At 30.0% G+C, this 24,851-nt stretch overlaps 2 protein-coding genes across 3 annotated transcripts in view; one reads left to right on the top strand and one right to left on the bottom strand.

Annotated features, from left to right (window-relative positions):
* The window catches only part of GlyRS (glycine--tRNA ligase), an 83,611-nt gene extending 65,475 nt beyond the window's left edge, over nt 1–18,136 (bottom strand). The window contains exons 1-5 of the mRNA XM_085824402.1: nt 17,866–18,136; nt 17,597–17,698; nt 9,568–9,670; nt 3,537–3,678; nt 77–165 (exon numbers count right to left, since the gene is read on the bottom strand). Of these exons, the coding sequence (XP_085680528.1) occupies nt 77–165; nt 3,537–3,678; nt 9,568–9,670; nt 17,597–17,698; nt 17,866–18,126 (697 nt within the window). The 5' untranslated portion in view covers nt 18,127–18,136. The remainder of the gene's footprint in view (nt 1–76; nt 166–3,536; nt 3,679–9,567; nt 9,671–17,596; nt 17,699–17,865) is intronic.
* A 37-nt stretch (nt 18,137–18,173) lies between these two features.
* Nucleotides 18,174–24,245, top strand: galla-1 (cytosolic iron-sulfur assembly component galla-1). Of its 2 annotated transcripts, none has more exons than XM_035351439.2 (6): nt 18,174–18,315; nt 18,481–18,575; nt 18,673–18,834; nt 18,922–18,971; nt 19,053–19,098; nt 23,957–24,245. In XM_035351439.2, the coding sequence occupies exons 2-6, from the start codon at nt 18,530–18,532 to the stop codon at nt 24,055–24,057; spliced, it is 405 nt and encodes a 134-aa protein (XP_035207330.1). In that variant the 5' UTR covers nt 18,174–18,315; nt 18,481–18,529; the 3' UTR covers nt 24,058–24,245. The 2 variants fall into 2 exon arrangements, with proteins under 2 accessions (XP_035207330.1, XP_035207329.1); XM_035351438.2 differs by having other exon boundaries at nt 18,481–18,587.
* Nucleotides 24,246–24,851: the final 606 nt, after the last annotated feature.

The following is a 24,851-nucleotide window of genomic DNA, read 5'->3' as shown; positions in this document are numbered from 1 at the left end:
ATAATTTAAATGTTAACTTTTATAATATAACACAGTTACTTCAATGCATCTACAAACATTTCATGAATCTATTTACCTTTTATTAAATGATCTAGTCTGAAGCATTCTCCATTTTTCAGATCTTTAACCATCAGGTCTGCAAATCGGTCAACATGTCCAGAAGCTCTTTGAACAAATTAAACACTCTGTTAGTTTAAAAATCACAAATTAATTTATGTCTCAGAAAAATTAATCAGTTTAATAATAGCTATAGAATTTAAAATCATAATGTGGAATTTGAAAAGTAATCATGAAAAATATTATCAAAACAACACAATATAAAATCTGTGAAATAAATTAAGCAATATTTTTTAAAGTTAACATGATTCTCTACAATCCATTTTAATAAAATCTTATTCAATACAAATAATGATATACTTGAATTTAGGTTTACAAGACAGTCATATTTCTCATACAATTACTTATCTAAGATAAAATTCTAACTTTAATTTGCATAACCCTTTAAGTCTTCTTTTAGTTAAAATGGTAACAAGCTTACAATTAACTTATGACTGCCTTATGACTGACAATTAACCCTGCCCATGACACATATCCTTACAAAATGGCAAAAGAACTTTTATGCAATAAGAATGATAAAAATTTTTGAATAAAAATCTTAATTAACTAACAGAAATAAAAGAAAGACACAATTTGATTATTTTTAATCTAATTTCAGTATATCATAATCTATGCATTCTTCTCACTTTCTCTTTCTTACTTTAAATATATTCATATGAATATGTGAAAAGAATGTATTAATTATTGAAGCATGGTCACGTTTTGAATCAACTGAGCCTCGTGTTTTTATTCAGAATGTTTAGTCATTAATAAAGATGTGCAACTAGCCATGATTGTGACTAATTCAGGCATCAGCTTTATCATCAAGTTCTACATCATCATACAAATAGATTATTACATACATATACATGTAATGATTTGGCAATGCATACATAAGAAAGTAGCAGATATAGGTGAACTTAATTATTTCCCTTTTAATCATGGCTGACACACATTTTCATCAAGCTAACATAAGTAAAATGATCCTGCTCTAAAAGAATTTTCACATCGATACAGATAAACCTATGAAGTATATCTTTTTGAAGACCGCAGTCAGTGGCAAGTTGCAAGAGTGAAGCAGAAGTGAAAAGTGATGCATTCAGACAAAAATGTTTGGTTCTCAATTGAAATCTTTAATCTGATTGACTAAAATGTTCCTGCATTGTAGCATTATATAATATTGTATGATGAAGATTAATTTGAAATGATGCAATTTAAATTGATATAGTATAAACATTTACTATTTTAGAATAGAAAGGTCAATATACCCAAATTAAAATGAAGAATAAACGACTGCTTGCAAGTTTCAAGTTTAATTACGGACACCCTATATATCGTCCCTCTAAATATAGACCTCTTTTACTGTATTTAGCACAAAATATGTCCCTAACATACCTTTTTTTTAAAGAGATTTCTATCAAATATTTTTAGTGCATTAACTTTTCAAGGCTACATAAAACTCTTTAATTGTGAATTTCAAAGAGATTTCTACTGAATTTTATTTCCACAACATAATAAAACTATCTAAATAATGTTTTATCAACCTTTTGCATGACAGATATATTATTCCTTATTTCATTCTTTTCAAGATCTAATCTAAGGTGATAAAATAAAAGAGTTTATGTAAAACTGAAAAAGAATTAAAAAAAAAAAAAAAAAAAAAACACACAGACTAAAGTGAAAATGTACAGTGTCTCACAAAAGTGATGGGACACTTGTGCTTTACAAAAGGAAACTATAGTAAACTTAATTAAAAAAAACATGTAAAAATTTTTTGTGGGTATGTTTCATACTTAAATTTAGTAACAATTATTACATAACATACATTTTCTCAAAATATTAATTTAATAAAAATACAATTGTTTAGAACGGAGCCAAAAATGGCTCGCATAAGTGATGGGACGCTTACTTTTCCATCAAATATTTATCCAAAAATTTTACTTTTTAAAAGGTTTTTATATTTTCTTGGATTTCTTTTACTTTTAAAACATGATTTAATCTTCTTGGGATGGATTCGACTAATGTTTTTGTGATTTCTGGAGTGATTTTACACCATTCTTGTTGAAGCACCGATTTTAATTGTTGTTTTGAAGAAATGGTGTGTTTGCGAATTCTTGATTCCAATTCTTGCCAAATATTCTCTATGGGATTTAAGTCTGGAAATTGTGGTGGTGTTTTTATTATTTCAGGACAGTTATACAGCAGCCAGAGTCTAACGTTCAAAGCAGTGTGCTTGGGGTCATTGTCTTGGTAGAATTTAAAATCGTTATGAAGGTTCAATTTTCGTTCTGAAGATTTCAAATTTTGATTTAAAATGTCAATATACTTGTACTGATCCATTATACTGTCAATAAAACCAAGATTACCAACTCCAGCTGACGACATACACCCCCATACCATAACTCCTCCTCCACCATGTTTTACTGTTGGCACCAAGTTCTGTTTGCGAAATTCTTCCCTGGGTTTTCTCCACAACAAGATTCTACCGTCAGAACCAAATATATTAAATTTACTCTCATCAGCAAATATAACTTCATTTCAGTAATCAGAATTCTTATTTATGCTGGATTTTGCGAAAGCCAGTCCGAGGTTTCTATTCTTTTCACTTACGAAGAATTTTTTCCTGGCTACTCTACCGTGATATCCAGCAGATCGAATTACTCTTCTAATAGTCTCAGGATTAACAATTACTCCATATAATGCTTGTAAATCAGCAGTAACTTTAGCAGCACTCATTCTTGGATTTTTTTTTTTTAATAATTCGAATGATAATTCGCTTTATTCCATTAGATAGCTTTGATGGTCGGCCAGGTCTCCTTTTATCCTGAATCATATTATTCTTTTTATATCGTTTAATGATATTAAAAACGGTTGAATGACTCAAGTTAACTAGAATAATTAGTTTTCAGCAGTTTTTCTAATAGATTTTCCACGTTCAATATGCAAATTAACAACTAATTTTCGAATTTCAGGCAAAGTTTCTTTTCGTTTAGCATTCATGGCTGCACAGAGCTAAAAAACACAAAAATTCCAAAACAAACTGGACAGAAAGACTGCAGACGGTTTTATAAATTATTGGCAATTGCTTTTGAGTAAAAATAAAGACCCCAAAAAATATTTTTATTGTAGTACGTAGTAGTATCTAATGGTGTCCCATCACTTATGTGAGCCATTTTTTGCTCCGTTCTAAACAATTGTATTTTTATTAAATTAATATTTTAATATTTTGAGAAAATGTATATTATGTAATAATTGTTACTAAATTTAAGTATGAAACACACTCACAAAAAATTTTTACATGTTTTTTTAATTTATTTTATTAAACTTTCCTTTTGTAAAGCACAAGTGTCCCACCACTTTTGTGAGACACTGTACATTATTTATTTGGGAAAGAAGAGTTCTAAGCCTGGTTGATGAAATTTTTAATAATTAATACTTACTTTAAAACATTCTCTGGTGTTAGAATTGTGCAATCAACTTCTAGCATTTGTTCTTCTAAAATAAAATGAGATCTCCAAAGACTTAGAATATTATTTTTTATTCCACATCCCACTGGGCCAAAATCAAACTGTCCAGTAACACCTGAAATAATTAAGATGCTATAAAACTCAATTTTAAATATATCAAAGGAGATGATATACTAAATAATCTATTAGAAAATAAATTATTATTTTATTACTTTGCAGGTTTAGCACAAGTAATAGGCAATTTATAACGATTTATTTATTTAAATCAAGATTCAATTTTTAAATATTCTAATGAGTTACATAATTTCAATAGAATTCTAACTACTTTTGTCAAACGAGATTATATACTAAATAATCTTATTATTCTCCCTAATGGGGCAGAATTCCTTACATTAGTAACAATGTGAAACACTGAAAACCACTGAAAAACTTGATGTATGCAGAAAACCACTGAAAAACTTGCACAATGTTACACATGTGCTGAACATGTATAAATACAAAAATATTTGATCATTTATTACCATGAAACATATACAGTAGCTCACATTTCTTTTTGGACATTTGAGTTTTTTTCAGTTTTACTTGCAAATATATGTAATTTAAGCAAAATGACATTTCATTGGTCATCTTTTTAAAACCTACTTAAAAAAAAAAAAAAAAAAAAAAAAAAGATTTATTCAAAAAGTTTAGAAAATGAACTTACATAAATATGTGGACATTCTAAACAAGCAGTTTATACTTTATAAAAACATGCAAATAATGGGACATCCAACACTTTGTTAGACACTTTTCAACTAAAAATACACTTTTTATGCACTCTGGTATGCAATTCACTAATATTTTTATTAATAATGTTCCCTATTTTTCCATTCCTCCATAAGAATTTCTTTTGATACAGCTTCTGAAGAAATATATTTATTTATTCTTTTCTCCAACTCTATATATGTTTGATAAGATTTAAGTCTAGAGAATATGGAGAAATTTTGATAACTTCAGGACAGTTGTACAATAACCAAAAGTGGATATTTAGAGCTGTATGTTCGGGATCATTATCCTGTTAAAACTTGAATCTATTCTACTCCAAATTTTCCTGCATATGCTTTCAGGCTTCTATTAAGAATATTTATATACAGTCAAAAGTCGTTAATTCGGACACCCATAATCCGGAATGATCTATAATCCGGACCTCAAAGCTAAAATCTTTCTGCGCATGCGCCGCGTTGACGCATGCTCATAGACGTTTTACGCGTGCGAGCAAGACATTTACGACTGCGCATATGCGTCTGCGCAAGCGCAGAATACGTTTTCGCGTGCGCTTTTAATGTATAATGGATGGTATAAGCTAAAATTATCTATTTCAGTTAATGTTGATGATTGCATTGTTCCTTAATCTTCGAATTGGATCCGGCTTATTATTTTTTTCAGACTGTAAGAGCAATTTTATGAAAGTTAAGCTTGAACTTTCGATTATGTCAAATAGAATTTCCGATGCTCGAGCTCCCAAAGCATCTAGAAAACGAAAGTATGTTTCGATGTCCATCAAACAAAAAATGAATAAAGGTTCCTTTGTTTATCTAACCGTTCCGAAATCTGTTTATCAATTTCACACTGCTCTGCGTGGGGGGGGGGGGACATCACGGCGCGCAATGAACTGGAAGTTGATCTGTCAGCACTATCGTTATCTTCAGGGCAGATCTTTTTATTTTATTCGGCTTATAATTCCTTACTAAATGTAGTATTTAATCTCGATGTACTCCGTCTTTGATATGATTTAAATCAAATTCCTCATCATTATAAATATCACGAATACAAATCAAATAGTTTTCTGGTTGCAATTTTCTAATTTTGGCTATGCGTAAGGTACGCATGCGCGCGTTGAAAGAAATGTTTAATAAAGTAAACAAATAAATATTAAGCTTCTTTTTTTGTAAATTTTGATACCCTTTAGATCATAATTGCTTGTTATTATAAATTACGGTTTTATATTTTTAATTTTATGATTTCTGCATTCCATCTTACCAGATTTAAACTGATGATCTATAATCTGGAAAAATCGATAATCCGGAATCGCCGAAGTCCCGACGAGTCCGGATTAAAGACTTTTGACTGTATTTATTCTGATCCATATTATTTTCTATAAAAAGTAAATTTCCCATCCCAAAGGCAGTGAAAGCATATCCAAGCCATTATACTTTTACCTTTATGCTTGGCAACAGTTTTTTCAGATTCATTACTTCATTTGGTTTTATCTCGCAACAGCTCATCTGTTGAACCCAAATATATTAAATTTTTACTCACTCATAAATACAATAGTGTTCCAATGCTGAACAATGGATGAATTTTTGTTTACAAAGGAATTCACAAATGCCGAACAAATATTTATTGTTTTCTTATCTACAAATAATTTTCTTCTTGCTATTGCCCATTGTATCCATATGTCCTAATGACTCTTTTAACAGTTTCAAAATTAGCTTTTGTTGCAGGTTATTCTCCTAATCCGATGAATTTTCTTACAATAAATCTCCATCTCCTTCACATTAGCTTGGAATACAATCCACATTTCATAGCAATTTTTTAATAACTGCATGCAACTGCCATCATTTTAACATATCAGATAGTTGAATACTTTACTTCAAGGAATGTTTTTATATTTTCAGTACTTTTTTACTTTCAGTACTTTTTTTTAGCAAACAGTTAAATTTCGAACAGAACTTGTCATTAACTTACAGCGTCTTAGCACGTTCACTTCATATGTGGAACTGTTAATATATCTTTCCAAAGATGTGATAATTTCCAAATGTACATGATAATTCTTGTGATGTATATTTCTTTAAAACAAAACAGCAACAGAAAAAAAAAAAAAAAAAAGGAGGGGAACACAAAACAAACATTAACTACACTTTCAAGCGTCCAAATTATCATTGTTACATTTTTAATTCAATTAATATGTTACTACTTTATGTTTGTAATGGAAAACTACAAAAAGAGAAAAAAAAAAAAAAAAAAAAAAAACAACAAACTATGGAATAACAGCAGTGACAGCATATGATGTTAGCATTTGCGAGTATTTATCGTTAGTATTTGGAGCTACAAAAGTATATAATTTAAGTGCATATAATAAGGGTATAGAGTCTAAAATCAATAAATTGTCCAAGGTCTCTTATAATATTCTTTAATGTTATTTTATAGCTTAATTCCTTCATCTCCAATCATGGTTATTCTACCATTATTTACAATATAATTCTTTTTTAATATTGATTTAATTTATAACTAGGTAAACTTATTCTTATACTTGATAAAGGTAACTTTTTAAGAATATTTTTATTAATTATAATAGTGATTATTTCTCTTTCCTATGAGACTGCCCTTGGAATAACTATGATTATGAATTATGATCACTTTTGGTATTACCTCAGTAAATCGAGAGTAGATCATATATTAAAATCCCTTCTAATAACCACTACTGCTCTTAACTTATACAATGTTTGAGGTTTAGTCAGTCTTCTTAAATACAGGAAAATAATATAAATAATATTAAATAAAATATTTTATCTTATCTTTAAAAGAGCAAATCTAAAATGAAATTATTAATTACAGAGGGTGTTCACACATTTTTATAATGATTTTGAAAAGATTTATATATAAACAAATCTTAGAATTTTATTTGGTTAGAGTAGATTGAAGGGTGCCCCTTGTATTATCACAAAGTTGTTATTTCATTTCTAGCTAATTTATTGTTTCATTTATGATAACTTGTGTAGATGAATGTCATGGAAACCCTATTATGATGTAATCAGTTGCATGATTGCCGTAAATTTTGAATGACAGGAAAAAGATTTGTAAGGGCTTGTGGTGTGTGTTGGTAAGGAAGTACATTGTTTTGTGGTTTAGATGGTAGAATGGCTGAATGTGTTAAGATTAATTCGAAGTTTCTGTACGATTTGGAACGAAATGAGGAAAATGCATTAATTGACCGGTGTATAAATGAAGGTTTACTTAGTAGCCATTATAATGTCCTGTTTGTAGGAAGGAATTGCATATGGTTGAATGTCAGAGGACATCGACACTACGGAGGATATTTTTTTTAACTCTTATTTTTGTGAATTTATATGCCGATGATGATATACAGATTCTAGTTCAGATAATTTTAGGAAGTTTTTGGATGCTGTTAAGGAATTTTGTGTACCACAGACTGAAGGACTCAGAAATTTCTAAATAAGGTAAGTGGATATTTGTTTTGTGTAGTGCTTAAATGCATAAGATGAATTTCCTTTTTTATGTTATCTTTTTTATTGTTTGATTTAAATGTTTATTGAGATTATGTAATTTTTGTTTGGCTTTACTGTAGAATTGGGAGCTCCTTTGACTTTTCAAGTTAAAATTGATCGATGCATATACATGGACAAAGTGAAGGAAGTGCACAATGCCAAGTTTGTGCAATTCTCTGATGTTTTTTGAAGTGAAAATAGGTCTATGTGTACATGGATAAAATCATGGGAGTGCACAATACCAAGTTTGTGCAATTTTCTGATTTGTTTTTCAAGTGAAAATATGCTGATGTGTACATGGATATTGAGTTTGTGCAATTCTTTGACTTGTTATTTTGTCTTTGTGTAGCAGCGATTTTTGCGCCAAACAAAAATCACCGCTACAAAGCCAAAACAACAAGTCAGAGAATTGTACAAGTCAGCATCCATGTACTGCCAAAAATCGTCAATTTTCGCCAAGGGGCACCCGTAAATATATTTTTACCTTTTATTTTCTAATATGTTCAAACTGATAGTCCTTTTGTTGAACTATCATATTACATCTTGATTTCTAAGATAAAGGTCCTTTTCTTAAAACATCAAGGTTGATTTTATTCCATTCCTCCTTCACAATCTTCCAGATTTCATCCAATGTTTTGGGATGCTACTTACAAAAAGCTTGATTTAAAAAACCAAATGCACAGAAGACATATCAGGAGACTTGGGTGGGATACATTTAAAGGGAATAGCTTTAATTCCAGTTTCATTTCTCTATTTTTTTCAAAAAACAAAGCAGTAGATTCAGAGGTATGGCCTGGAGCCTTACCCTGATGGAACTTAACAGAGTGAAGATTGTTTGGATACAGAGATGGAATTTCCTCTTTAAAAATAGGTGTGAAAACATATTTCTTATAGTAATCTGAATTAATTTTGGCTTTTTTCCTACTTTCCTTATTTTAAGTTTTACATTATAAGTGAATCCAGTAATAATCATAAAATCTTCAGAGAACTTTCCTTGTTTTCTCTGAACCAACATATTAAGCCTTTTTCTCCTCTTTTTTCAGAAATAAATCAATCTTTTTCTATTGCAATCAGATAACTATATCCAAGCATCATCAATTGTAGCTATATATTTCTATTTCTCACCTGCCAAATAATTTCCATACAGCAATTTGCCCATACTTCTCAAAATGAGAAACACGTTTTGGCATTACACAATGAACATCATTTGGGGGGGGGGATGTTTGTTTTGTTTTGATTAGCTTTAAATCAAATTTTATAATTTTGTTCACAGTTCTACATAGATATTTAAAGATTTTGCAATAGCTCTTTGGAGGGCTGAATTGTTCTTTAAAATATGAGATGTGACTTCAGATTTAATAAGAGCTGTATGTACCTTTTTTGGGTATGCATTTTCCTGAGTCGGATGTAAACTTTGACATTTCTTTCCTTTCATATTAATGTCACTTGTTTTACGTGTAGAAATATTGAAACCATGCTTTCACATCTTTTTTTAATAATTGAATAAGAATATTTCCTTTGAACAGAGCAAAAATATAGCCTTCGCTCCATTGTTTATTTTTCAGACACATTTTAAAGAAAAGAATATTTTTAATGATGCAGACAATAATTAAACCTTATTCCAAATTGATGCCAGTCATGTGTATATTTTAAAATTAATATTTAAATTCAATTATTAAAAATCAAAATCATTACAAAAATGTGTTAACAGCACCTGTATATCACTAATAACTTACCGCCATAAATTGCAAATGACTGATCAACATAGAAGCGTCTCTTTAGTAAATCTTCCATGCGGGCTCGGTCAAAACCCACTTCAGGAGGCGCAAGCTCCAATTCCTAAAAGAAGAATTTAGAAGGTTTAAATTACAGCTTACACAGGAGATTATAAAAATTAAATTTCAACTATTTTACAAATTACAAACAATGACTAATAGACTGAAAACAAAAAAAAAAAAAATTTTTTTATCAATTTACCACATAATAATTGGTTATATAGGTTAGTTTCAACATTTTTATTATTATAACTTCTTTAGCAGTTAGTAAAATTATATAAAATCAGAGCCTGTATATAAAAAAACAGATCAAAATCGTTACTCAAGAATGATTACCTTTGACTGAAATATCTGTTAGCTTTAAACCTGATTCAAAGTTTGCTGGATTGTACTACAGTCAAAAGTCGTTAATTCGGACACCCATAATCCGGAATGATCTATAATCCGGACCTCAAAGCTACAAACTTTCTGCGCATGCGTCTTGTTGACGCATGCGCGTAAGACCTTTACCGCTACGAATTTGCGTGTGCGCGTGCGCAAAATACGTTTACGAATGCGCGTTTAATGTATAACGGACGGGATAAACTAAGCTAAAATTATCTAATTATCTATTTCAGTTAATGTTGCAGATTGCGTTGTTCCTTAATCTTCGAATTGGATCCGGATTATTATTTTTTGCAGACTGTTAGAGCAATTTTATAAAAGTAAGCTTAAACTTTCGATTTTGTCAAATAGAATTTCCGATATATATTTACTAATATGTAAAGGATATACAAAGCGAAAGTATCTTTCGGAGTCCATTAAACAAAAAGTGGAATTGCTGCAAAAAAATGGATAAAGGCATATATTTTGTTAACTAAACTTTAACGCTTGTTTATCTAAACTTTAACGTTTGTTTATCTAAACTTTGTTTATCTTTAACGCGGCGGGGTGCAATGAATTCACTATCCTTATCTTAAGGGCAGATGTTTTTATTTTATTTGGCTTATAATTGCTTACTCAATGTAGTATTTCATCTTGATGTACTTCATCTTTGATATGATTTAAATCAAATGCCTCGTCATTATAATTCGCTTCCGATAGCGAAGAAAGTGACAGAGGTTATTGAAAACGAAAAAATTTCGATTGACAAATTAGTCGGTATTCTCGACACAGCAATTATAGGACGTGAACAGCGGAACTTTGTAACTGAACAAGAAATTATGTCTGTTTATAGAATTAAAGAGAATGTATTATCACATAAAAACGAATCAACTTAAACAACTTACATTGAAAGAAATGTTTAATAAAGTAAACAAATAAATATTAAGCTTTATTTGTAAATTTTGATACCCTTTAGATCATAATTGTTCTTTATTTCGTAAATTACGGTTTTATATTTTTAATTTTATAATTTCCGCATGCTATTTTACCAGATTTAAACCGATGATCTATAATCCGGAAAAATCGATAATCCGGAATCGCCGAAGTCCCGACGAGTCCGGATTAACGACTTTTGACTGTATTTATTTAAAGCAAATAATGCAATACAATCTGCCTAGGTTCTGCCCCATTTCTATTCAAAAGCATGATGAAAGAAACTGAGAATCAAGTATTTTTATTCTCCTACCACTGATCTGTTCAGGAAATTTGAATCAATGGATTTTAATAACATTTATTCGAGAAACATAAAACAGTCACAAAACATCTATGTCTTATCTAGGATTTGAACTCAGGACCATAAGTATGGTTCTGTGTTCCATTAACTCTTATGACAACTAGGATGACCAAATTTCTCCTAGAAAATATTCTTTATATTACTATGTAGATATATTATTTAAATAATAAAAGTGACTGTTAAATTTTTTATTTCATACAATAATATGCATTAACAATGCTACGTTGATTTATTAAAAATCTAGATGTTACAGCTAAAGTACGAAAATCAACTGTCCTGCAGGTAATCTGCCGATTAACAAGGGTGTCCATTAAAGTGCAGAAAATTGTTTCGTTTCTCAAATTGCCTAGATAATCTGCCCAATACCTACTAAACACTCATTAAAGTGAAAATAGGAGCTTTGCTGGAACAACAGTAATGTTTCTGTACACATAAAACAGGAACCACTTACACTTTTAAATTGTTGATTGGGCAGGGTTTAAAAAAATGCAACTGCGTATCTAAATGATAGGTGTGCTTCTAGCAAAATCTAACTGCTATATAATTCAAAGGGTCATCAATTTTTAGATTGCACTAATAAGTAAGCATAGTTTATCATATTGTAGAGTCATTAGGATTTTATGGAAGCAAAGATGTGAAAAATGTGCAATGCCCTTACCAGGACTCGAACCTGGACCTCTCAAAAATGCACAAAGAGTGCTAACCATTACACATGAAGGCATGCAGAAAGAAGGCAGAAAATACCCTCTTTTAAAGGGTGACTGAGGATTAGAGAATCCAATTGCCAAATCTTGATGGTAAAGAATCATCATCCCTCCCCTTTTTAGTTCAGGTGCTAATGTAGAATCATTAAGATTTATTTATTTATTTATTTTTTAACAGAAGAGACAAATGAGCAATGCCTTTGCCGGGACTCAAATCTGGACCTCTCAACTATGCGCCAAGTGTGCTAACCATTACACCATGAAGGCATGCAGAAAGGAGTGAGAAAATAACCAAGGTTTTGCTAATTCATTTCCTTGATTGTAATAGTGTAAACTAATTCATTCTTCGTATAATAATTTTTTAATTGATTGATAATTGATTCTACCAACTAATTTGTTGATTGTATTAATTTGGTTTTATGGATATCGCAAAATAAATTAATAACATTATGTTAATTTAAGCACACAGAAAAATTGCTCTTGTTCCAGCAAAGACCTTATTTTCAGTTTAACGAGTGCCTAGTAGGCAATGTGCAGATTAGTGAGTGCCTAGTACGTAATGTGCGAAGTCGAGGAAAAGGAAACTTCTGAACTTTAATTATACAGAAACCACTAATGTACATATTCACCTAGGTAAAATGTGAAAAACTCTTAATTCCACACTTTAATGGAGGAAATCAGTGAATCTGCAGATTACCTAGGCAGTGCGCACATTAACAACTTTCGCACTTTAGCGATAGCATAGAAAGCGAATAAATTTTGAAAACTAAAATTCATGGTTGATCTTTGGATTATGGTAACTTGGCGATGTTTTGGCGACCAACCCTGCTACAGCAACCCTCTATTTTTTTTTTTTTTCCGCCACCATTTTGTCTTCACGAAGTAAAGACATGTTTCTTTTCTTTTTATTTACTGAACACTTTTTCCAACAATCTACTAGCCAAATTACACTTATACTAGTAATTTTATCTAACAAAACTGCTTAATCATGACAAATATTCACTGCAAAATTGGGACAAAGTGCACAATCACAAACTCCTTGCGCGTTTTTCACAATAACACATACACATAAACCATGTACACGTCGCCTTATTTTTACTTAAAAAAACATCCCAGAATTGCACAAAAATGGCATTGCGCACACTCTTCACTATATCCATGTACACTGCTTTTTTCGGCTGACCTTTACAATATGGTAACTGGTAGTTTGGCGACATTTTGGAGGCGATAAAGGTTACTACCTGGAACTTTGGTAATAATGTGAGCAGTACTCAGTTCCGATTACACATTATTTTGTGTGAGGGAAATGAGAGATCATATGATATGTCATGTGATATTAATGGACGAATTACTGTTCTTTAATCGGAAAAGGGGTGAAATTGGGAAAAAATCCGGAAATTTTGTATTTGCCTTTATTCTGTGTTGTGTGAAACAGTGTTCGTTAATTTTTGGATCCCATGGCCCTAACTAAAGTGAATTCGAAATGGGTATTTAGTGGGATTGAAAGGGGTAATAAGTGTTTCTTTAAGGTTGTGCGAGATAGAAGTAAAGATGTTTTATTAAGTTATTTATTTTACTTGGTACCTTGGTGTGAACTATAAGTATGATTTTAAAGATCCTGAACCAGAAATAAGAAAAGTTTATCGGACACGTAATCAAGATTCTGAAGAAGAATACGTAAGTTAGTATTTTTAATTATTTGAGGATATTATTTTTATGCATTGTTCTAAATGTAAGGTGGAAGTAAAGTAATTTGTGTAAACGTGCATGGAAATAATTTAAATATTTGACACTAAGTATTTGTAACCATTTGTAATGAAGTAAAGGTATGAATTAGTTAGTGACGTTTGTAATATAATAGATAATGCAGAGGGAAAAGTTTTTGGATATTTTATTTATTTTATACGTGGAAATGTTCATATTTCGAAAGGGTATAAACTTTTTCGCGATCAGGTAATTTCATATATGTTCTTTTTACCGGGTTTAAAAATTCATAAAATTGTCATGTATTTTCGTGAAATTTTTCTAATTTATGAGAAAAAAGCAGTGTACATGGATATAGTGAAGAGTGTGCGCAATGCCATTTTTGTGCAATTCTGGAATGTTTTTTTAAGTAAAAATATGTCGACGTGTACATGGTTTAGTGATATTTTAATTAAATGATAGTTATTTTGTGAATTTTATGTTTGTAGGAATTTGGTATAAGTTTAAGTTGAAGTAAACGTGCATGGAAATAATTTAAATATCTGACACTAAGTATTCGTAATGCTTGCGGTATGAATTCGTTGGTGACGTGTATAATATAATAGATGATTTAGAGGTAAAAGTTTTTGGATATTTTATTTATTTTATATGTGGATATGTTCATATTTGGAAAGGGTATAAATTTTTTCGCGATCAGGTAATTTCATATATGTTCTTTTTACCGGGTTTAAAGATTCAGAAAATTGTCATGTATTTTCATGAAATTTTTCTAATTTATGAGAAAAAAGCAGTGTACATGGATATAGTGAAGAGTGTGCGCAATGCCACTTTTGTGTAATTCTGGGATGTTTTTTTAAGTAAAAATAAGTCGGCGTGTACATGGTTTATGTGTATGTGTTATTTTAAAAAACGCGTTAGGAGTATGGTATTGTGCACTTTTTCCCAATTTTGCAGTGAATATTTGTCATGATTAAGCAGTTTTGTTAGATAAAATTTCTAGCATAAGTGTAATTCAGCTAGTAGATTGTTGGAAGAAGTGTTCAGTAGATAAAAAGAAAAGAAACATGTCTTTACTTTGTACGGCGGGAAAAAAAAAATAGAGGGTTGCTGTAGGAGAGTTGGTCCGCAAATTTTCGCCAAAAAAACGCCAAGTTACCATAATGTAAAGATCAACCCTTTTTTCTCATAAATTAGAAAAATTTCACGAAAATGCATGACAATTTTCTGAATCTTTAAACCCGGTAAAAAGAATATATATGAAATTACCTTATCGCGAAAAAGTATATACCCTTTCCAAATATGAACATTTTCACGTATAAAATAAATAAAATATCCAAAAACTTTTACGTCTAAATTATCTATTATATTATAAACGTCACCAATGAATTCATACCGCAAACATTACATATACTTAGTGTCAAATATTTAAATTATTTCAATGCACGTTTAATTCAACTAAAACGTATACCAAATTCCTACAAACATAAAATTCACAAAATAACTATCATTTAATTAAAATATCACTAAACCATGTACACGTCGACTTATTTTTACTTAAAAAAAATCCCAGAATTGCACAAAAATGGCATTGCACACACTCTTCACTATATCCATGTACACTGCTTTTTTCTCATAAATTAGAAAAATTTCACGAAAATGCATGAAAATACTCAACGTATACTACTCAAACATATTCCAAAATACTACAAACACATAACTCACAAAATCACGATCATTAAATTAAAATATAATTAAATGAAAAAACACTACTTAAAATATAAATAAGCACATACATTAAATTAATAAAAATTAGATTACAATCCTAATTACTTTAAACTAAATCATTGCTAATAACAATTTTCAAATAATACCATTTTAATTTATTTACTCCTTACATTTAGAACAATGCATAAAAATAATATCCTCAAATGATTAAAAATACTAACTTACCTAATCTTCTTCAGAATCTTCATTACGTCGCTCCAGTACTACTGCTAATTTCTAAATCCTAAATCCAGTAGTCAACTGGAAGTCTATTCACCAAGTAATAAGAAATTAATAAAATTTCACCTATACTCAAACTACTTTCAGCAAACCACGTACCCTTCCTTACACTCCTTTTCACAAAATGTCCATTTTCACCATATTTCTTGCACCGCCATTTAAACTTAAAATTTAATATCCTTCCTTTCACACAATCTCAACTTATTACTATTATCAGATAAACACATAAAAAATTTAGAATTCACTTTACATAGCGCCATGCAATTCGAAAATTAATCAACACTATTTCACACAACACACAATGAAGCTTTTCCAAATTAACCCCCTTTTCCGATTAAAGAACTGTAATTCGTCCATTAATGTCACGTTTCACACAACACAGAATATAGCTAAATACGAAATTTCCAGATTTCCCCCCTTTTCCGATTAAACAACTGTAATTCGTCCATTAATGTCACATGACATATCTCATGATCTCTTATTTCCCTCACACAAAATAATGCGTAATCGGAACTGAGTGCTTCTCACATTATTACCAAAGTCCTAGGTAGTAACCTTTAACGCCTCCAAAATGTCGCCAAACTACCAGTTACCATATTCCAAAGATCAGCCAAATTCATCTTCACCCCTTTTGCATTTATACACCAGTTTCAGTGTACTTATACTGTGACTAGATTGACCTCTGAAAGTCCTTTGACTGAAAAGTGTCTAACACCTTTATAGGTTATCTACAATACCTGACAAAAGAATCAATGTCTTAGCAAGTAGCAATGAGTTACAACTCTAAGATGAAGCCACAGATGTTATAATGAAAAATCGCAAGAATCACATAATGCACAGTGTTTTATTTTTTGCTTTTTATATTTGCCATCTCAAAGGCCAGGCCTGGATTTAGATTAGAAGAGATGCTAAATTATTTGAGATATAAGTCCCTTTAGGAGGGATATAAGTCAATTTTTTTTTTTTTTTTTATATATATATATATATGGGATGTGGTACAGTTTTTTGGGGGTGCCCCAAGAAATTGGGGGCGGCGCTTTAAGCTATAGCTTATGTAGCTTATACGTAAATCCAGCACTGTCAAAGGCCTTGTCTATTCCCAAAGAAATCTAAAATAAGTAGTCTATATAGAGCATTTAGTGCAAATTGTTAAAAGAGTCCTTAAAAATCCCTCTAAGGAGCTTTACAAGCTTAGTGCAAAAGCAAACATCAATATATAAACGCAGAAAAAGATTAAATTGAAGAGACTAAAGACCAGATTTAATTCAAGTTTTCAAAAATTAGTTAATTTTTTTTTTTTTTATTGACCTAGTATATAACTTAAAAAACAGATTAATGAAAATTAAAAGCTGTTAGAAACAAAAACTTGCTTCATCTGAAAGCAACACTAACAGGAAAAAATTTCGTAAAATGATTAATTACTTTTGCTTAGAATGCGATTTGATGCTTTGTTTACAAATACTTTATATCTGACAATGATTATTACTTAAAATCCTTGGAATACAACATATAATACTGTTAACTTTGTTGATAGGAAAATTAGTTCTAAAATTGCAAGAGGGTTTGTTATATTCTTATTAAAATGTATGTTGTAATATTGCAGGGGAATTTTTGTTCTAAAATTGCAGAGGGCTTCATTACATTCATATTAAAATGTATGTTGTACTTTTGAATTTTTAAAATGAACGATAATAATATCACTCAATTTTACATACTGTTTACAAAGATATAATACCCTAAAAAAAATATTGTTGGCAACTAATAAATATTTAAAAACTAAAAAATCTTAGTTCCTGAAATAAATAGGTAGTATTAGGATACATGGTAATTTAAAAATGATCTGATTATTATAGAAAACAGTCATTAAATGTAAATAAAAATTAAACTATTCAAAACATGAATAAAAACAGGAAAGATTTACCTTTGCTTCTAAAATTTTTTTTCTTGATTTCAACTCATTAACTGCCTTTTTTATATCTAACTCAGGTGCTCCAGTTTCTTTTAAAGAGCGCACAAAATCTCCCTTAAAAATGACAAAACAAAATTATGTTAATACCTTTTATACATCAAACGTGATAATCAGAATATTGAAAAACTATAAAATCCAGAAAGACAAACCCCCCCCCCCCGAAAAAAAAAACATTGTTATGAAATTTATACACAGTAAAAACACCACAGAAAACTGCATACCTGTTCTTTGACAGCCGTACGCAAAGGTTGAAGTACTTCTTGTACTTTAGGATCTTCCATCTTTCTTATGAAATTTATTTTATATTTCTTTAATCGATTTTTGCCCCAATTTTCGGGAAGAGTCCTACGAGTACTTCCTACGTTTTGCCGAAAAATGTGACGGAGAAAAATTAAATTGCGTACGTGGACAGGTGCTGAAAGCACCGGTGTCAAACTTAAACAGAAGCGTGACCGAAACAACTTGCATCCACATGCAAACATTAGCGAAGCCAGGCAACAGAGGCGAGTTCAGCAAGGCAACAGCTTCTTTTAGCCAGGCAACAGCTTCTTTTAAATGGCCAAAATATTAGCGACTAAATGTATAGCTTTAACAAAAAATTAAATTGAATTAAATAATAAAAAAAAATTATGAGCTCTCATTCTATCAGTCTGCTCTTGCACTCAGACCTGGTAACCTCACCGGTTTTTTGGTCTTTTCATTCTATATTTCTATCTCGTAGTAATTTCATTTAATTTTAATTACTCATTATTTATTGCTGTATTTATTTATATTTTTCACGTTTACCAAACCTTGCACCAAGCAGACAATTTAAAATTTCTTGAAATCATTTCCAGATTCTTGAAATGTGTTTCCAAAGTAGCAGGATGTAAACAAATATCCAAAATGGATGCGCCCATAGGGAATAACGAAAATAATAATGAGTTAATAGGTGAAATATATGGTACAGTTGTTATTCTTATTATTATGTTTGTTGTTGATATTGAACTCCAGTAATCTTGCATTTTAATTTATTAATATTTTTTCAGATTTAATCAAAACTATTAAAGACCCTGAAAAGCCCCAAACATTAGAAGAATTAGAAGTAATTAATGAAAATGACATATCTGTTAAAATATCCGGAAAATGCCGTGTTGTAAGTATTGAATTAACTCCTACAGTGCCGCATTGTTCGTTGGCTACTGTCATCGGTGAGATAATTGTTATTCTATCTTAAAATTTGTCAAAATTTTTACTCTTTCAATAGTAGATATATATGTCTACTTTTTGTATTTTAGGTTTATGCGTTAGAATAAAATTGGAGAGATACTGGGGAAAAGAATTGAAGGTAGTAAACTTTATAAGTGTGTAGAGTACTAAATAGTTTCATATCATTTGAAAGTATAAATTTCTTTTAACTTTTTTACAGTTGGATATATACTTAAAAGAAGGTACTCACGCTACAGCACATGCTGGTAAGTATCTCTTAAAAAAAAAAAAAAAAAAAAAAAAACTCGCATTTTTTATATAGTTACCTGTATTCCAAATGTTTGCAACTTTTATCAAAATTACAGTAATATTTACCAACAAATTTTTAAAAAATACTGAAATTCTTCATATTTGTGCTTGGATTAATTTTGAAATTTAACCAGCTACACTTTAAAATGCATTTTAAATCTCAAATCGATTTTAAGTTTTTTCACATGAAGAATAAGCACATTTAGATATGTGTTCTAGTGTTATTAATTTATAACCTAATATTAATGTTACTTTAATTATAATAATTTTGCTAATTGTGAAGTATTTATGTTATTTTGAATATATGTTAGATTTAATGCTCATTCTTTCATTTTAGATTCAGAAATAACTCATATATTTATAATAGCTTTTGTGGAACTATTAATTACAGAATTTTTCTTGGAAATATCAGGATAAATATGAATAATTTCTTTTTAAGAAAGTGAGCACTCTTAACTGAAAGCATTAAAATTAAAGAAATATATGATCAGTTTAATACAGTCAAAAGTCGTTAATTCGGACACCCATAATCCAGAATGATCTATAATCATGACCTCACAGCTACAAACGTTTTATGCATGCATGCGTCTCGTAGACACATGCGCGTAAGACCTTTACAGCTGCGAATATGTGCGTGCGCAAAATATGTTTACGAATGCGCATTTAATGTATAACGGACGGTATAAGCTAAGCTAAAATTATCTAATTCAGTTAATGTTGCAGATTACATCGTTCCTTAATCTTCGAATTGGATTCGGCTTATTATTTTTTGCAGACTGTTAGAGCAATTTTATAAAAGTAAGCTTGAACTTTCGATTATGTCAAATAGAATTTCTGATATATATGTACTAATATGTAAAGGATCTACAAAGTGAAAGTATGTTTTGAAGTCCATTAAACAAAAAGTGGAATTGCTACAAAAAATGGATAAAGGCATATCCTTTGTTTATCTAAACTTTAATGTTTGTTTATCTTTAACGCTGCGGCGCGCAATGAATTGGAAGTTGATCTGTCAGCACTATCTTTATCTGCAGGGCAGATGTTTTTATTTTATTTGACTTATAATTCCTTACTAAATGTAGTATTTCATCTCGATGTACTCCGTCTATGATTTAAATCAAATTCCTCGTCATTATAATTCGCTTCCGATAGCGAAGAAAGTAACAGAGGTTATTGAAAACGAAAAAATTTCGATTGACAAATTAGTCGGTATTCTTGACACAGCAATTATAGGATTTGAACAGCGGAACTTTGTAACTGAACAAGAAATTATGTCTGTTTATAGAATTAAAGAGAATGTATTATCACATAAAAAACGAAGCAACTTAAACAACTTACATTAAAAGAAATTTTTAATAAAGTAAACAAATAAATATTAAGGGTTTTTTTTTTTTTTTTTTTTTTGTAAATTTTGATACCCTTTAGATCATAATTGTTCTTTATTTCAAAAATTACGGTTTCATATTTTTAATTTTATAATTTCTGCATGCTAACTTACCAGATTTAAACTGATGATCTATAATCCGGAATCGCCGAAGTCCCGACGAGTCCGGATTAACGACTTTTGACTGTATACTGTATGCAATTTTTTTTTAAATTTATTTCTTAGTACATTTGATAACATGAAAAGAAGATTTGCTTTGTGGCATTGTTCAGTTTTATTCTGCTAATGTCATAACTGATAATCCAGCACTACTTAAATCTCAAATATGCTAATTTAGATTTTTACTATATTGACTATTCTACTAAAAGAATGCAAGTTCATGAGGTTACCTCACAAATGCTTATCTCCACTTGCTTAATACAAATATTTACTGAAATTTATAAAAATGTCAAGAAGAAAATGCCAGAAATTTTAAAGAATTGATTTAGGGGGAAAGTCAGCATAAAAATTAAGATTCTGCAGAAGAGAGTTTAAAGGATAGAAGATATTTTCTGGAAATGAAGGGCCTTTTTTTAAATATATTCTGGAAAAGAATGGTTTTACCTAATGTGCATAGTAGTTATGAAAGTGGGGAATATGTCTATTATATAGCATTAATCTATGCCTAGAATCAGTTATTGATACTTTTACTGATATTAATACTAGTCACAAATGTGATTCTATACCTCTTGTTTTTAAAATGCAAAAAAAAGATGCAAAAATAACAATTTATATCTTTGTTCATAAAAACAAAATGTGGCTTCAAGGTTACAATGGTTTCACAGTCAACAGGATATACGTAAATAACAAAGTTTCTTCTTGAAGTATATGCAGCACCACATAAATTCAATTAATGATAAAAATGATTTACTGTAAAATATTCAAAATCCTAAATAATGAAATTGGTACTTAAGGAAATCCTGTCGACCGTTTTTGCCTACCAAAGAAAAGATGCCAGACTATGTGATTTTTTGCCAAAAATGGAAAAGTCTTCTTCAAACACGCTGGGTTTGGTGTAACCTTGATTACACATGTTAGTTATTATTCTTGAGTAAAGACTAATTCCGCCCCCCCTCTATCCCACATAAAAAAAAAAAAAAAAAAAATTAAATTTGGGACCTGCGTGCTACAGAAGAGCATGCTGTTAAATATTCCCAAAGTTATAGAATCTTACTGGCCTCAAAAAATGTGTAATGGACATAAAATGGCACTTATTTAAAAGCTGAGAAGCAATGGCATTGCAACATTAATGCTTATGCAAAGCGAGTGTCAATTCGAAAGGGAACATGGTTCGAAGGTTCTACTATTTCATTTTTGACTGCACTTCGATTCATTTATAGTTGGCGCAGAGAATTGATAACTTTTGAATGGGGAAAAGAATTAGAATTAAGTGACAAGACTGTTATAAATTGGAATAATTACCTGAGAGAAGTTTGTGCACACAACCTTTTATCTAGGTCATAAATTTGAAGGAAAAAAAAAAAAAAGTTTTTTTCTTGTATTTAGCATTTTTTTTTTTTTTTCTGGGTTTGGTGCCATCTCTTGTGGTTGATTTTCCGTAAGTATCGGGAAATTAATTGAAAAAAAAAACTGTTTAAATGAAAGTTTGATTGTATTGATAACTAAAATACACATTTATAGGCCTCCCCCCTCAAAAAAAAAGCAAGATGAAGCTTATAACACTTGGTTCTAAGAAAATATGCCCCAAAAAAGTATATGTTAAATGAAAAAGAACCAAAATATTATCTTAGTGAAAAAGTAATTTAGAACAAAGTAATTTGGATATTACTAAAATTAAAGATTTAAATTAGAAGAAACATATGAAGTAGCGTAAAAAAAGTAAATGAAATTTCTAAGGTGCTTTGATTTTATATTTTGAATAAGAAAACCAAGAAGTCGATGCTTTTTTAGATTAAAAAAAAAAAAAAAAAAAATTAGTAGATATAAATAAATATTCTCTGAAGAACAAAAGTATTGAAAATATATGTTAAGTACAATTCAACTCCTAGAATAAGTGTTAAGTCATCTGGAAAGTTCTGTAGTTTTTCAAATTGAAGCACATTCTCTTCTGTTAATTTGGCTACAGCTGCTATCCTTGATCAAAGCAGATGTTTAAGAGCGATCTTTTCTCTCGTATTGCTTGATTCTAGCATGTGTTGTGCCATTGTTTTTTTTTTTTTTTAGTGCAGTTTTACTGTGAAGAATGAAAAATTTCATTTTTTTATATGCTCTTTTATATTAAATAAGGGGAAAACGTGCTAGTCAGACGTAAATTTGTGCTGTACTTGGAGTAGTTTGAGAAGATTAAGTGTGGGAATTTCAGCCTTAAAGATGATGCCCACTCTGGGTGATGCCTTCTGCAAACAAGGACCTATTAAAAGAAGCTGTCTTGAAAATCCACATTAAATAGTTCATGCACTTATCAGGCAGAATAATATTCTAAAAACTACAGTACATGATCACTCGAAAAAGACTGGGTATGTAAACTGTAATGATGTATGGATTCTCCATACTTTAACCAAGCAGAATATGCTTGCTCAAATTTCGACACATAATGCTCTGCTGAGGAGAAATAAAGAAGTTTCTTTTTTCAAATGGCTTATTACTGAACATCAGAAATAGATGCTAATAATGTTACAAGAAAAATATCTTGGGTTAAGCCAAATTGGAAAATCAAGGGGGCCAGCATACCAAAAATTAATGCTTTGTGTGGAACTACAAAGGAACTGTATACTGTGCATTGTTGCCTCCAATCAGGTAATAAATTCAGAAAAATAATGTTCCCAAATGCCAGTTTTAAAAGCAGAAATCGAAGCAAAGCACCCAAAATTGACCAACTGTAGAGGAGTTGTCTCCCATCATCACAATGTTCAGCAGCATATATTGACTGACTGTATCAGATAAATACTAATTGATTATGCCTGGGTTATTTTGTGTCACCCATCCATAATCACCATATCTTGGCCCTTCAGATTTTCACTTCTTCAGATCACTTCAAAATTCTCTGAATGGCCTGGAATTAATTTCTTTGGAGATTATCAAATAACACATCGATAAATTCCCTACAAATAAACTTAATGATTTTTTTATTAAAAAAGGAATTTTTATGCTGCCAGAGGCATAGTAAAAAGTCATTGAACAAAGTTATGCTTATGTGATTCGATGAAATTTTGTTTTTGTATTGCTTTATTAGTATTTATTATAAATCTTCTTATGCTTACTTAAATGCAAATCTTAGCATTTGTATTTTAAGAATTTCCTAAGTTACTTATTCATGAGTGTTAATTTAAGAGATTTATTATTTAGAAAAACTAAAAATTTATTTTAAATAATGAAAATAAATATTTGCTAATATTTGTTAAGAACATGCAATTACCTATGAACTTTTACAGTCAGCAAACAGTTAAATGATAAAGAACGAATTGCTGCTGCAATGGAGAATCCAAATCTGAAGGAAATGATAGAAAACTGCATAAATGAAGATGATAATTAACTTATTTGAATATGTGCTATTATAAGTTTCAGCCCCTTACAATGTGTAATGGCAGCTAAATTTTTCAGATTTGGCAACTGTGATATGAAGTAGATATTTACAAGCTTCAATTAAGCTTTCTAGCTGTAATTATAAAAGTTTTAAGAAGATACTGTAATTATTTTAATTAAACAGTGTATTTATCTATTTGTAGTTTATTATGAAATATTTGAATGTTTTTTATTGTCTTGCCGTTAATAAAATTCTCATATTCTTAGATAATTTGCATTCATTTTAAATAAACTCGTGAGTTTTAAACTAATGATGCTGTTGATAATGATGCACTCAACACATTGATTGCATTTAGGTTTTGAATAAACTTTATGCAACTGATCTTCTTTACTCAATTGAAAACATGTTTTTTATAATGAAATAATGTTGTCAGTGCGAAATTAAGAAGTGGGCTATACAGCAGTGGCGTAGCAAGCATAACTGGCACCCGGGGCAAAATACCTTTTTGGCGCCCCCCCCACAAAAAAAAAAACACTGATAGAAATATCATGTGTAGAATATATTCGTAATAAAAATAATGCAAATAATATTAAAATGCTGAATCTGCCATAAAATACTCTAAAATATATTAAGAATAGTCACTACCTAACCACACTAGCATTGGATTCTGAAATGTATCTGTATCGGCGGAAAAATCAGACTTACGATGATCTAGAATTAGTTAAAAAAGTATTATTTATTTTACATATTTTTATAATTGTTTTTAAAAAAGTACAGTTTTTAAACAATTAAAATTTTATATT

Source organism: Stegodyphus dumicola, chromosome 9, assembly GCF_044657685.1.
Source record: "Stegodyphus dumicola isolate Sdum_Otavi_A_Nest chromosome 9, ASM4465768v1".
Classification (NCBI taxonomy): domain Eukaryota; kingdom Metazoa; phylum Arthropoda; class Arachnida; order Araneae; family Eresidae; genus Stegodyphus; species Stegodyphus dumicola.
Note: the sequence above shows the minus strand (reverse complement) of the source record. Positions and strands in the feature narration are given on the sequence as shown.

Bases quoted from the DNA above. Each gene is read 5' to 3' on its own strand.
- galla-1 (XM_035351438.2), top strand. From the start codon at position 18,530: ATGGATGCGCCCATAGGGAATAACGAAAATAATAATGAGTTAATAGGT. The intron at 18,972-19,052 runs GTAGTAAACTTT...ACTTTTTTACAG, and splicing joins ACTGGGGAAAAGAATTGAAG to TTGGATATATACTTAAAAGA. The intron at 19,099-23,956 runs GTAAGTATCTCT...GAACTTTTACAG, and splicing joins TCACGCTACAGCACATGCTG to TCAGCAAACAGTTAAATGAT.